The following is a 15,240-nucleotide window of genomic DNA, read 5'->3' as shown; positions in this document are numbered from 1 at the left end:
CTGCCCAGCATGCACAGCATGGTGCGCGATGAAGTGATGTCATCGCTTACTGGCTGTGTGAGCGGCAGAGGGGAATGATGGGGGAGGGAGCATCATCTGACACCATCGCCTCCATTATTGCCTTCAACTGTTGAATGCAGCATGCGCTGGGAGGGCAGCAATAGTGAAGCTGGCTGCTGTGGCTAAAGCCTGTGCCCGCTGCTAAAGAGAAATGAATATTCACTGCTCCCCATACTTATGGCCGTGGAGAGGAGTGAATATTCATTCTCTTTAGTAAAGAAACCAAATATTCACTCCTCTCCACACCCATGGGCATGGGGAGTAGTATTCATTTATCTTTAGCAGTGGGCACAGGCTTTAGCTGCAGCAGTCAGCTCCTGCCTCCTGTCACCTGCTGCATCACCGCTGCTGCTCCGCCAGGCAGGCCCCCCTGACTCACGGGCCTCATAGCAGCTCCGTAGTGTGCCGGCTGCTATTTGTGACACGCCACCGGCTGGGGGCCCCTGTATGCCAGCAGATGTCAGTGCCTGGGCCCACTGGAGAATTCTCTGGTTCTCTAGTGGGCCAGTCTGACCCTGCCAGTAAGTGACACATCGCTGGAATCAGACTCTTAGCACCTACATCATGCTGCTCTCAGATGGCATAGCAAAAATCTTCTGATTGATTTCCTTTAATTTGCTATTGCTCTGAGCTGGTGGGAGAAAACTACCTGCTATGATGTCTCCAATAATCAGTATAGCACACAGAAATTGCTTCCTGCTTTTCATGTTAATTTTAGCAACGACGGACACTGCTTAGCTTACTTACCGTAGCTTACGCTTCCACGTCGCCAGGCCATGACAACGTGGGGCGTGCGTCCCAAGTGGTAATAGAATGTTGACCCACTGGACCACAGGAGGGGAACCTGGGCCTACCCAGACTAGGGAAGGGCAGCGACGAGGGTCTATGGCAGCTGAGCATGTGAGCAAGATGGTAACATGCAGGACTAGATGACACTGCACAACATCAGGTATAAAGAAACATAAAGTTTACTAAACAAAGTCACCATACAGAAACATGGCATTACAATGATAGGCTCCCGATTCCACACGTCAAGCAAGGGTGAACATCACAGGACAGCACATGTCAGACGAAGGGAAGAGATCAAAAAAAGAGAAAAGACGGTTGGAAAAAGTGCGTGTAGGGAGCCAAAATAAGCTAAGGAGGCAAGGAGGACATGTCTCTGGATGTGTAGTGAGTATGGGCCATTGATTACCATATTCTCCTGGCTCTGGCGTTCATCACTTCTTGTTTCTTGTTAATCATCTCTTTTGTGTGCTCTGTCAGTGGTTATTTTTTAGTTCATCTGTGGGTTTTCCATCTATGATCATATATTCATTTCCCCACAGTACGAGTATATTCTGACAGGCTTTATTTCTTGTTTTATTTTCTATTTGTATAGGGGGACTATCATACCATTCAAGGTTATATGCTGTATCTGGACTTGTGGTATTGTGACATTCATTGTCTTGTTTTAATTGGTTTTTAATCGTGTGTCTTGTTTCTCGTAATAAAAACATTATTTATACATTCATTTTTCATGCATTTATTTGGTTAGCATACCAATTTTTTGCTTGGTCTTTTCTCTTTTTTTTGGTTTCATGGATCATTCCATGCAAGGTGTTTGCACCCTTATATATACAGTATACACTGACATTTGGTGCACCCTACATTTCCTTACAGACGAAGGGAAGATGTCATCACGGGTTGATGCAGTCCAGGGTCATCTGGCATGGGCATATCAGAACCTCTCCCTCAGGCATAGTACAGGCCCAGCAGGAGAACATCAGACACCACCCTTGGACAGACGTATTCACAGGATGGACCCAAGAGAACAGGCCGGACATCGGGACACAGGCAAAACACGGACAGCACAGGTCTAGGAACATCAATATAGCAACTCAGGACAGCGGCTGGTCAGATCCAGGACACACAGGTAGAGCTATCACTGGGAAACAAGGCTGGAAACTCCCCAGGAACACGGAGGAAGAGCCCATCCAGGAACACAAGTAGGACCGACTCAGAAACACAGGCTGGACCACCAGGACTATGGATTGGATATCTGGACACAGGCTGGACATTTAGGATGAGCACAGGACATCTGGACTCTGGACAACAGATACGGCTCCAGACAAAGAATGGCAGGACATCAGGGACACTGACAGAATATCAGGGAAACCGGAAGAACATCGAGCAGCGGTCGTCAAATTCAAGGCACCAGACGACGGTCATCAGTCGTCAGGCTCCAGGCACGAGGCAGAGACAGTCAGGCTCCAGGCACCAGGCAGAGACAGTCAGGTTCCAGAAACCCGGGAGAGGTAGTCAGGCTCCAGGCACCAGGCAGCAGTCGTCAGGCTCCAGGCACCAGGCAGAGGTAGTCAGGATCCAGGCACCAGGCAACGGTTGTCAGGCTCCAGAGAACAGAAACAACCTAGAAAGGAACTCAAGTGGTAAGGTGCAAGCACCACAGAATCGGACCGGAGCTGGACGGAGCTGGAACCGCATAGTAGGTTGAGCTGTAGACGCTCAGCAGGAACACCGGACTCCATCTTCAGAAGACAAACACAGGTTTATTTTCAAGACATAGGTTACAGGAAACTCACAGTCACTGGATACATGGATCAAAACACAGAAGGACTTCAGGAACATCACACAGCAGGAATTCCTATTCAAGGGCAAGGACTTTAGTACCAACACTTACAGGACAGGTCCAGGGACAAAGACATCAGCTTTCCCAGAACTGATAACAGGCAGAACAGGAGCTGAATACAAGGCAGACCAGGAGCATCATGCTGGACCAAACACACATGGCTAGGTTTTGCAAACTAATGAGACGCTCTGGCAACGCCCAACAGGGAAAAGGAACTTTAAATAAGAGGTACCCTTCAGCAATAGGCTGGGTAAAGTAATTGAAGAGCACACACTGCCCCTAATAAAAGAGGGAAAGGTGTGGCCATGCGCACCCTAAGCATAGACAGAAACCAGTACAGCATAGCCAGCACAGGAACTGAGGCCTAAGACACCTGGCAGCGGCTGCAAGCCTGGACACACATGGAAAGCCATGTACCAGCTGCAGAGGACCTAGCAACCCGTGGATAGCTTCCACAGCGGCAGCCAGGGACCACACACGTGGATAGTCATGCAGCAGAACAAAGACTCTACAACACATGTACAGCTACGCAGCAGAGCAGGGAACTGAGCAGAATTCATACAATCAACAGTCAACAGTATCCCAGCTGGTTAGGGGGAAAGGAGCAAAGGGTAAGAGCACAGACATGTAAAGTAACGCCAGTGAAACAAGGTACAAACACACCGGCATTACAAGCACACTGAGTAAAGGCCCTTTTACATTTAGCGATGCACCAGCGATCCGACCAGCGATCCGACCCGGTCAGGATCGCTGGTGCATCGCTAAATGATCACTAGTGAGCTTTCATACAGAAAGATCTCACAGCGATGCAGCAGCGACGCAGCGCACGATACTCACCTTTCACACACAACGATCCTGACGTCCTCCCGCCCGCCTCCACGCGTCGCTCGTCTCACACAGCAGGAAGCCCAGCAGGAAGGAGACGACGAGAAATGGAGCCGCCCGATCTCGCGCGATCAGCGACAGACAGCGGGGGAGCCGGTCGGAGGTAAGTATCACACATAGCGATATCGCTAGCGATATCGCTATAACGTCACAAAATCAGTGACGTTTTAGCGACATTGCTAGCGATATCGCTATGTGTAAAACCCCCTTAAGGCAACAGTTGCATGCAGGACATTATACAGCAGTACTGAACTGTGTAGATGTGAGTCCAGCTTTGGGCTAAGGTAAAAGACTTCTTAGCTCAGAACGATCTTTCAATGTCTCCTTGCACTATCAATGTGCTGCTCATTTCTCCTTCTTTCTTATCCTCTCCAAACAGTATAACAGTCTGTGTATCCCGACATCTCACTGTGCAGTTTTCTTTTTATTAAGATGAAGTTGAGCTGCTTTTTCAGAGTGGCTGATGAGTTCACATGGCATTTTATGAGTTGGCACTCTGGCTAGTTACATGCCACTAATTTGCAGCTGTCTCTTTATACTGTACCTAGGAAAATAGCTGTAAGTTGGAGGCAGTTGGGTGTCTGGGGCCACAGCTCATGAATATTGAAGACTCTGCATTATGGTCACTGACTAAAGAGGACTCGAAAGCTGCAGAATCCGCCAATTGATTGTCAGGAGAAATATTGATCAGGCATGACTGATTTTGGGCTGACGATTATTTGTTATCCCAGAGATAAGCCACGGGCAGAGATGTCATAGAGAACACTGGAGTGTCAGTGGAACGACAGTCAAGATGGCTGTCGGATAAACAATCATCCAAAAGCATTGTTTGGCTGATGGTCATCTAATGTGTATGGCCAACTTTAGATTTAGGAGAAATCTCCACAGGTTTACACACATGGTCAAAATTTTTGGTACTCCTCGTTTAATGACAGAAAAACCCACAATGGTGGCAGAAATAACTTGAATCAGACAAAAGTAATAATAAATAAAAAATCTATGAAAATTAACAAATGAAAGTCAGACATTCATTTTCAACCATGCTTCCACAGTATTTTTTTTTTTTTTTTAAATTAGGCCTGGACAGAAATGATGGTACCCTTAACTCAATATTTTGTTGCACAACTGTTTGAGGCAATCACTGCAATCAAATGATTCCAGTAACTGTCAATGAGACTTTCGCACTTCACGACAGGTATTTTGGCCCACTCCTCAAGAGCAAACTGCTCCAATTGTCTCCTGTTTGAAGGTTGCCTTTTCCAGGTGACATGTTTCAGCTCTTTCCAAAGATGCTCAATAGGATTTAGGTCATGGCTCATAGAAGGCCACTTCAGAATAGTCAAATGTTTTCCCTCTTATCCATTCTTGGGTGTTTTTAGCTGTGTGTTTTGAGTCATTATCCTGTTGCAAGACTCATGACCTGTGACTGAGACAAAGCTTTCAGACACTGGGCAGCACATTTCTCTCTAGAATCCCATGATAGTCTTGAGATTTCATTGTACCCTGCACAGATTCTAGACACCCTGTGCCATATTCAGACCCAGAGCATAACAGAGGTGCCTCCATGTTTCACAGTAGGGACAGTGTTCTTTTCTTGATATGCTTCATTTTTCAATCTGTGAACATAGAGCTGATGTGCCTTGCCAAAAAGTTCCATTTTTGTCTCATCTGTATATAGGACATTCTCCCAGAAGCTTTGTGGCTTGTCAACATGTAGTTTGGCAAATTCCAGTCTGGCTTTTTTGTTATTTTTTTTCAACCATGGTGTCCTCCTTGGTTGTCTCCTATGAAGTCCACTTTGCCTCATACAATGACGGATAGTGCGATGTGACACTGATGTTCCTTTAGCTTGAAGTTCACCTTTAATCTGTTTAGAAGTTTTTCTGTGCATTCTTGTTACCATTCGTATTATCCATCTCTTTGATTTGTCAATTTGTCATCAATTTTCCTCCTGTGGCCACGTCCAGGGAGGTTGGCTACAGTCCCATGGAGCTTACATTTCTGAATAATATGGGCAACTGTAGTCACAGGAACATCAAGCTGCTTGGAGATGGTCTTATAACTTTTACCTTTTAACATGTTTGTCTATAATTTTCATTCTATTCTCCTGAGACAACTCTTTCCTTTGCTTCCTCTGGTCCATGTTGAGTGCGATACACACCATGTCACCAAACAGCACAGTGAGTATCTGTAGCCCTCTATACAGGCCACTCACTGATTACAAAATTGTAGACACCTGTGATGCCAATTAGTGGACACACCTTGCTTTAACATGTCCCTTTTGTCACATTATTTTCAGGCATACCATCATATCTGTCCAGGCCTATTTCAGAAGTTTTATTTTTTTTAAATTCTGTGGAAGCATGGTTGAAAAGCAATGACTGACTTTCATTTGCTCATTTTCATAGATTTTTGATTTATTATTACTTTTGTCAGATTCAAGTTTTTTCTGTGACCATTGTGGGTTTTTCTGTCATTAAACGAGGGGTACCAACAATTTTGACCATGTGTGTACATGAAGGGGTTGGTCCCATGGTAACAATCATGATGGGACCTCCTTCTGGTGTTACTATACAATCATATCATGTCATATCTCCTTCTCTTCTGTACACTACGCACTATATTACATGAAAAAATTCTGAAATCATACTTACTATTTTACGTGTAGAGCAGTGGAGCCACTTACAGGCTGTGCTGTACCTTTAACAAACGCAAGACATGAGACATCTAAGTCCTTATGAGAATCTTCTAATGATCTTAGATCTTCTTATCCCTATCTGACAACACATGTTGTATTTAGTCTAATGTAGTCAGCCCCCTCCATTGTCTCCTTGTGCAGATCAGAGTATTATCTGGGAATAGGAACATAACTACTGAAAGGCGCATAGCAGGCTAACAACATTTTCTGATTTCTAATAGTAACACGATTTCGTTTCTCTTTTGATTTCTGTTTTTATAGTCATCTGTTATTAGATGAATCACAAGAGATGTGTCAAGAAACACAATATCAGCTGGACATATTAAATATGTGTGGATTGTAAGTACATCTACAAAATCCAACCCGACTTAAATAAGAACTCTAAAGAAACTGGGTACCTTCATTTTTTTCATCTTACTTTACAGAAAGATTTTGACACACAGAATGAGAAAGCTGGTGTTCATCTAAGCATTTTTTTCTTAGAAATTGAGGAAAAGAACAATTGGACCTTTATTCTCTTTTTTTCCCTATTCCACAAGAAATAAACACTAGGAATGTGGATTGTGGAGGCCGGGCAACAAAGCTGTATGGGTGGACGCATATTAAAATTGGCTCATTTTTGAAGACAAACATAAGGTCACAGGGTCATTCAGTGAAGAAGGATAGAGAGACTGAGAAGAGAAAGTGCCGAATTTCTGAAGATGGGGCAGTACCTCAGTGAGGAGTCTGACCGGGTGGAAATAGATGTGGCGGAGCTCCAGGAATGGTATAAGAAGTTTGTTGTAGAGTGTCCTAGTGGGACTCTTTTTATGCATGAATTTAAGCGTTTCTTTGGAGTGGCGGACAATCAAGAAGCAGCAGATTATGTGGAGCACATGTTCAGAGCCTTCGATAAAAATGGGGTAAGTGCTCTTAAGGCCAGGTTTGAGATGAGAATAAGAAAAATTGTCTAATTTTCATCTAGAAAAAAATTCATGATTTTCATCTGTATTGTATGTGATCAAATACAGTTTCCTATGTTAATAATTGCAATACATCCATATGGGATCCATATTTTTTTCATAGATTTGTATAGGCGAGTTTCCTCCAGAATACAGAAGACACTAGAGCATATTCCAATTTTTTTCACATTGATGTTCAGTCCATGAGAAAAAACTTCTGTTTGAACAGCTCTAATGATAACATTCGTTCACGTGCTGTATGTGCTCTCCACTTTACACTCAGACAGCAAGCAAATGTATAATACAGTCATCTGAGTGAGCCCTAAAGGGGGTTTTACACTAAGCGATATCGCTAGCAATATCGCTAAAACGTCACTGGTTTTGTGACGTTATAGCGATATTGCTAGCGATATCGCTATGTGTGATACTTACCAGCGACCGGCTCCCCCGCTGGTTATCGCTGATCGCGCGAGAATGTTCGGCTCCATTTCTCGTCGGGCGCTTCCTGCTGAGACTTCCTGCTGTGACGACGAGCGACGCTGGACGCGGGCGGGAGGACGTCTGGATCGCTGTGTGTGAATGGTAAGTATCGTGCGCTGCGTCGCTGCTGCATCGCTGTGAGGTCTTTCTGTATGAAAGCTCACTAGCGATCATTTAGCGATGCACCAGCGATCCTGACCGGGTCGGATCGCTGGTCGGATCGCTGGTGCATCGCTAAATGTAAAAGGGCCTTAAGTCCGAACACAAGCAAGTAGATATCTATGCACATAAATGTGGAATAAAATTGAGTTTAAAACCAGATAAGCGATTAAACACAACCAGGACATTGAGATTAGTACTGGAAACCTACTGTAGCTCCTTATCCCTTACAAAAGCTGAGATGTCTGATCTGAGCATATGTGGCACATCACATTTTTCTCACATGAAAGATTTTTTAAAAGAACTACTAAAACCCAGCACAGATGGATTTTAGAGTTGCATTCCCATCATTGCTTTAGTCAGACAACGGGTTAATGGAAATCGTTTTACACACAGGTCCTGTTCGAGCAGATGTGATATATTAACCTTAAACATAATCAGGGGGAAATTATCTGAAACATCTTCAGGACACACTACAGGCCCTCATACACATTAAACAAGGTTTGACCAACAGTCTAATGTGTATAGAGACCCCGGGCAATTGATTGTTGGGGGAAATAAGGATCCTTTATGTCCAAAATGAAATCCAGCATCTCGTTCCTTCTTTCCCCCAACATCTGCTTTTGATATAGATGGGGACATAATTTAAAATATTTGGAAATATTTTAAATGGGTCTAATACGTATGTGGGTGTCCAAACTGTCACAGGGTTCATGACCAGCCATGAGAGAAACATTTTTTTAATCACATTACAAATCTATAGACATTATTTCTACACCTCCATCCAATCCATCCATTATGCATACTGACCATCTTGAGAAGACCACCTCTTGGATGACCACATTTCATTTCAATTATGGGTTGTCAATGTCATCTTAAATCGATTTCACTGCAAAATATATTAATTTAATATAAATATATTAATTTAATATATTTTCCTTTTTATTCTAAACAAAGATGTTTTTTGAAAATATAATTTATTCATCGTATAAATGATATTCTACTTTCTAATACCCTTTGGCACGGATTCATCACCATTCATTTGATACCTTTTTTTTTCAAATTTCGGTTTTGTTTCTTTTATTTTTATCCCAAATTCATTATGACTATTGTGCAATTTTATGTATGCTTTTCAGTCCTAGTCACTTTAGGTTTCTCAACAATGTGGGCTTGTTTCTCTTTATTATTTACTGGTGTAGGTGTTTTCATCAAATTGATCATTCGCGACCAGTACCAGATTGGGTGTCTGGGGCCCACAGATGGAATTGACACTAGAGACCCAACTAAAGGCCCCGTTACATGGTAAATGGTCGCTAGTGAGCTGCCAAACAGGCAAATCTCACTAGCGTTGCAGCAGCGGTCGGCGGTCGTCACTTACCTGGCAGACGCGGCGATGATGACTTCTTCTACCCACGTCCATGGCTCGCTCGTCGGCGCCAGCAGGAAACCGACGACGAGAAAACGGCCCAGGACGTTCTTGCGCCATCACCGATAACCAGCGGGGGAGCCAGTCGGAGGTGAGTGTCACATGTAGCGATATCGCTAGTGATATCGCTGCTGTGTCACAAAATTGATGACGCTTTAGCAATATCGCTATGTGTAAAAGGCCCTTAACAGTGATATGCAAATATCTGTAAGCCGCTATCCCTGTTATAGTGGAGCATTGACTGTAATGCACAGGATGTTCCTGCTCATCTACTGTGCTCACCTTAACTGGGATGTACAATTACGGTAGGTTACATTAACCCCTTAACCCCCAAGGGTGGTTTGCACATTAATGACCGGGACAATTTTTACAATTCTGACCACTGTACCTTTATGAGGTAATAACTCTGGAACGCTTCCATGGATCCTGGTGATTCTAACGTTGTTTTCTCGAGACATATTGTACTTCATGATAGTGGTAAAATTTCTTTGATATGACTTGCGTTTATTTGTGAAAAAATGGAAATTTGGTAAAAATTTAGAAAATTTCACAATTTTACAACTTTGAATTTTCGTGCCCTAAAATCACAGAGATATGTCACACAAAATGCTTAAGCAACATTTCCCAAATTTTTTTTTGTTAGGAAGTTATAAGGGTTAAAAGTTGACCAGCGATTTCTCATTTTTACAACACCATTTTTTTTTAGGGACCACATCACATTTGAAGTCACTTTGAGGGGTCTATATGATAGAAAATACCCAAAGTGACACCATTCTAAAAACTGCACCCCTCAAGGTACTCAAAACCACATTCAAGAAGTTTATTAATCCTTCAGGTGCTTCACAGGAATCTTTTGAATGTTAAAAATGAACATTTAACTTTTTTCACCAAAAAATACCTTCAGGTCCATTTTTTTTATTTTCTCAAGGGTAAAAGAAGAAATTGGACCCCAAAAGTTATTGTGTAATTTGTCCTGAGTACGCTGATACCCTATATCCCTATATGTGGGGGGAACCACTGTTTCTGCACATGGCATGATACTGAGTTTAAGAACTCGTACAGTGTCTCCTCAACCTTCCCTCCGGTTTTCCGATCGGATTCATGCATTTTTGCATTCTGCATACCTATTTTATGGATATCGAAAGAAAATGTTTTGGATTTTACCCTTTTGAGCTTGACCGTCCTTCCGTATTTTGTCTACTGCCTGACAGAGCTGTGGCCTGTGCTTGAAAGTAACATGGAAGTATAAAGGGTGAGCTGAACACTTTTTTTTTCTTGCACCTGAGTACGCTGATGCCCTATATGTGGGGGGGAACCACTGTTTTGGCACATAGCAGAGCTTGGAAGGGAAGGAGCGCCGTTTGACTTTTTCAATGGAAAATTGCCTGGAATTGAGATTGAACGCCATGTCGCGTTTGGACAGTCCCTGATGTGCGTGAACAGTGGAAACCCCCCACAAATGACCCCGTTTTGGAAACTAGACCCCCCAAGGAACTTGTCTAGATGTGTGGTGAGAAATTTGAGCCCCCAGGTGTTTCACTAAAGTTTATAATGCCCGAGTGTGAAAATAAAAAAATCATTTTTTCCACAAACATGATCTTTTACTCCACAATTTTTTATTTCCCAAGGGTAACAGAAGAATTTGGACCACAAGAGTTGTTGTCCAATTTGTTCTAAGTAGGCAGATACCCTATATGTGGTAGAAAACTACTGTATGGGTACACATCGGGGCTCAGATGGGAAGTAGTGATGTTTTGGATTGCAGACATTGATGGAATGGTCTGTGGGCATCATGTTGCGTTTGGAGAGCCCCTGATGTGCCTAAACAGTGGAAACCCCCACAAGTGACCCCATTTTGGAAACTAGACCCCCGGAGAGGAGGCTGCTCAGCAGAGAAGTCGGTCCCAGCGCCTTGCTCAGGTTAATGATAAGTGTCTGGTTGCTCCTCCTGGCTCTGCTATTGTATCATGCATGAGTCAGTAGCCAGCAGACGCTCCTGGGACTAAGTCCTGCTTTTCCCCTACTGAGCATGCTCGTGGGACGACCTCTCATTGGAGGTCAGAGGTCACATGCGCAGGTCCCATTCCTGCTTGGATTGGTCCACTGGGAAGGTCCTGGAAGGACGCCGCTATAAAAGAGTTGCATGTCCGCTAGTATAGACTTGTGGCTTATGGTGTGTATGATGATGGATGCCTGATACTGCAAATAACTCATGATAAATCCCCTACCCTTGGTTGTATCTGTTGTTAGGGTCAGTGCCTTACAGTGGCTAGGTTATATGCCACAGTGCATCCCAGTCCTCTGCACTTTCTAGCATCTGATTGTGCCTCTCGGCTCAGGGCACTGTTGTACCGCGCCAGGTAGCAGTAGCCGCCAGTGCCGCGCCGTGCGCAACTCTAGCGCTTTCCTCCCCACTCTGGGTGGTTAGTGGTGTCCGCCGAAGCGGTACTGTGCACACTTGGCGTAATTATATATTCCGTCCTTTTGCTGGCACTGCAGCTGCGGCGCCGAGCACTGATGGTCTAGAGGAACTCTAGTTCTGTGCCTCTGGGACCTTTAATTAACGCTCACCCAGCCGACCTCTGTGAGTTCAACAGGCTCCGGCATTTGTTTTAGCGGCTCTGTGAAGCAACAGAGTTCGTTTCCATTCACACTGGGTGAAGTTAACCCACGTGTGAGCAAGCGTTCATCCATCATCTTGTTCCGCCATTACTCAGCAGCAGGTTCCATCTCTGCACGGTGGACCCTGGGCTGCGAACGCACCTCATATCTCCTCTTATATTATTTGGTGCGTTCTGCAGGCCCTAACAGTGTTTCACAGAAGTTTATAACATAGAGCAATAAAAATAAAAAAATCTTATTTTTTTTCCACAAAAATGATATTGTCGCCCCCAATTTTTTATTTTCCCAAGGGTAACAGAAGAATTTGGACCCCAAGAGTTATTGTGCAATTTGTCCTGAGTATACCCAATATGTGGGGGTAAACCACTGTTTTGGCGCATGGCAGAGCTCGGAAGGGAAGGAGCACCATTTGTCTTTTTCAACGCAGAATTGGCTGGAATTGAGATCAGACGCCAAGATGCATTTGGAGAGCCCTTGATGTGCCTAAACAGTGGAAAGCCCCCAATTCTAACTTCAACCCTAACCCCAACACACCCCTAACCCTAATCCCAACCCTAACCACAAACCTAACTTTAGCCCCAACCCTAACTCTATCCCCAACCCTAACCCTAACTTTAGCTCCAACCCTAACTTTAGTCCCAACCCTAACCCTAACTTTAGCCTCAACCCTAACCCTAACTTTAACCCTAATGGGAAAAGGAAAATAAATACATTTTTTTAATTTTATTATTTTTCCCTAACTAAGGGGGTGATAAAGGGGGGTATGATTTACTATTTATAGCGGATTTTTATGTTTGGCAGCTGTCACACGCTAAAAGATGCTTTTTATTGCAAAAAATAGTTTTTGCATCACCACATTTTGAGAGCTATAATTTTTCCATATTTTGGCCCACAGAGTCATGTGAGGTCTTGTTTTTTTGCGGGACAAGTTGACGTTTTTATTGGTACCATTTTCTGGCACATGACATTTTTTGATCGCTTTTTATTACGATTTTTGGAAGGCAGAATGAACAAAAACCAGCAATTCATTAATTTCTTTCTTTTTTTTGGGGAGGGGGCGTTTATACCGTTGTGCGAGTGGTAAAATTGATAAAGAAGTTTTATACTTTGTGTTAGTACGATTACAGCGATACCTCATTTATATCTTTTTTTATGTTTGGCGCTTTTATACAATAAAAATAATTTTATATAAAAAATAATTATTTTTGCATCGCTTTATTTTGCGAGCTATAACTTTTTTATTTTTTTGCTGATGACTCTGTATGGCAGCTCATTTTTTGCGGGACAAGATGACGTTTTTAGGAGTACCATGTTTATTTATATCCATCTTTTTGATCGCGTGTTATTGCACATTTTGTTCGGTGGTATGATGATAAAGCATTGTTTATTTGCCTTTTTTTAAGGGGTTCATTAAAGTGGTTAACTAGTGGGACAGTTTTATAGGGCGGGTCATTACGGGCGCAGTGATGCTAAATATGTGTACTTTTCTTGTTTTTTTTATTTACATAAAGAAATGTATTTTTTGGAACAATGTTTATTTTTTTCTTTTTTAGGAATTTTTAAAAAATATTTTTACACATGTTAATTTTTTTTTTTTTTTACTTCGTCCCAGGGTAGGACATCACTATATAGTGTCAGATCACTGATCTGACACTTTTCAGAGCACTGTTTCAGATCAGCGATCTGACAGGCAGTGCAGGAGGCTTGCCGGTGCCTGCTCTCAGCAGGCACTGACAAGCCACCTCCCTGCAGGACCCGGAAGGTCCCCGCAGCCATCTTGGATCCGGGGGGCTGCAGGGAGGAGGCCCTCGGAACAATGCAATCATATCGCATTGTTCTGAGGGTGTCAGGGAAGCACGCAGGGAGCCCTCTCCCTGCATGATGCCTCCCTATGCCACCGGAAAGCTGTGATCATGTTTGATCTTAGTGTGCCGGGGGTTAAAGTGCTAATGGAAATAAACAATCGTCTTCTAATTATTATCAGAGAGAACAAATGACCACCATGCACAACACAATCCACTATAGCAAAACCAGTAATACCACATACAAGGGAGAACTACTGCCATACCATGACTGGACTACATATTACCACCACATATTGATTGAATAATACCAGATACAAAAGATAAATACCACCACACAATATCCATACCATACATTACCACCACATAGTGACTGAATAATACCACATACAAGGAACAATACTGATCATTAATAAAGACTGCAATACAAACAACGCTGTTATTACCACTGGTGACATGATACACAGGATCTCTGCATATAGTAAGCGCAGTGTACAGGTTAACACAGTGATCACCAGTGACATTATACACAGGAGCTCTGTATATAGTAAGCAGTGTACAGGTAATACAGTGATCACCAGTGACATTATACACAGGAACTCTGTATTTAGTAAGCAGTGTACAGGTAATACAGTGATCACCAGTGACATTATACACAGGAGCTCTGTATATAGTATGCAGTGTATAGGTAATACAGTGACCACCAGTGACATTATACACAGGAGCTCTGTATATAGAGCCAGTGTACAGATACCACAGTGATCACTAGTGACATTATATACAGGAGCTCTGTTCCTTTTTGTTCTCACTAGAAATAAGCCACTGAATTTTTCCATTAACAGCACATGCACACTCAGCCGTGCTGATCATAATAATAATAATAATTTTTATTGCTATAGTACCAACATTTTCCACAGCACTTTACATTTAAGACTTGTACACACAATAAAGACAGAGTAAAACACATAAGTCAACAGCTTTGTATATAGTGTATAGTATTCCGGTAATACAGAGATCACCAGTGACATTATACATAGGAGCTGTGTTTATAGTGTCAGTGTACAGGTAATACAGTGATAACTGGGGACATTATACACAGGAGCTCTGTATATAGTATATAGTGTATAGTGTCAGTGTACAGATAACTTGCTGACTTACCATTGACGTTGCTAGGTGAAGTTTTTCATCTTCACTTTACTTGTTTTGGCACAGACCACCATCACTTCTGCCAACCAGGACTCCTCTCTGCAAAAAAAAAATTACACACAGTTACCAATAGCTGATCACTTGTTTAGCACATTCCTCGACTTATACACTACACCAGATGAGGAAAAAAAAGTGACATAGAGCCGCCCTACACAGAAACAGGACCTTCCTTTTTTACCCCATGGGAAAAAGTATTCTATAAAGTAAATTATATTACCGCAGTAATAATGTCCCCTGATTAGCCCCTACAGTAATTATGTCCCCCACCTGCCATCATAAACTAATGTATGTTCCCCTTTTTGACCACCAAGCAGTAATAAAATCCCACCGGA

The 15,240-nt window shown here is 43.0% G+C and overlaps 1 protein-coding gene across 1 annotated transcript in view; it reads left to right on the top strand.

Moving 5' to 3' along the window:
* Positions 1-6,775: 6,775 nt before the first annotated feature.
* Positions 6,776-15,240, top strand: part of GUCA1B (guanylate cyclase activator 1B) — a 35,129-nt gene continuing 26,664 nt past the window's right edge. Inside the window, exon 1 of the mRNA XM_073587127.1 lies at positions 6,776-7,174. Within this exon, the coding sequence (XP_073443228.1) occupies positions 6,974-7,174 (201 nt within the window). The 5' untranslated portion in view covers positions 6,776-6,973. The remainder of the gene's footprint in view (positions 7,175-15,240) is intronic.

This window comes from Dendrobates tinctorius, unplaced genomic scaffold, assembly GCF_039654945.1.
Source record: "Dendrobates tinctorius isolate UK_male_01 unplaced genomic scaffold, ASM3965494v1 ptg000098l, whole genome shotgun sequence".
In the NCBI taxonomy this organism is placed as follows: Eukaryota; Metazoa; Chordata; class Amphibia; order Anura; family Dendrobatidae; genus Dendrobates; species Dendrobates tinctorius.
Note: the sequence above shows the minus strand (reverse complement) of the source record. Positions and strands in the feature narration are given on the sequence as shown.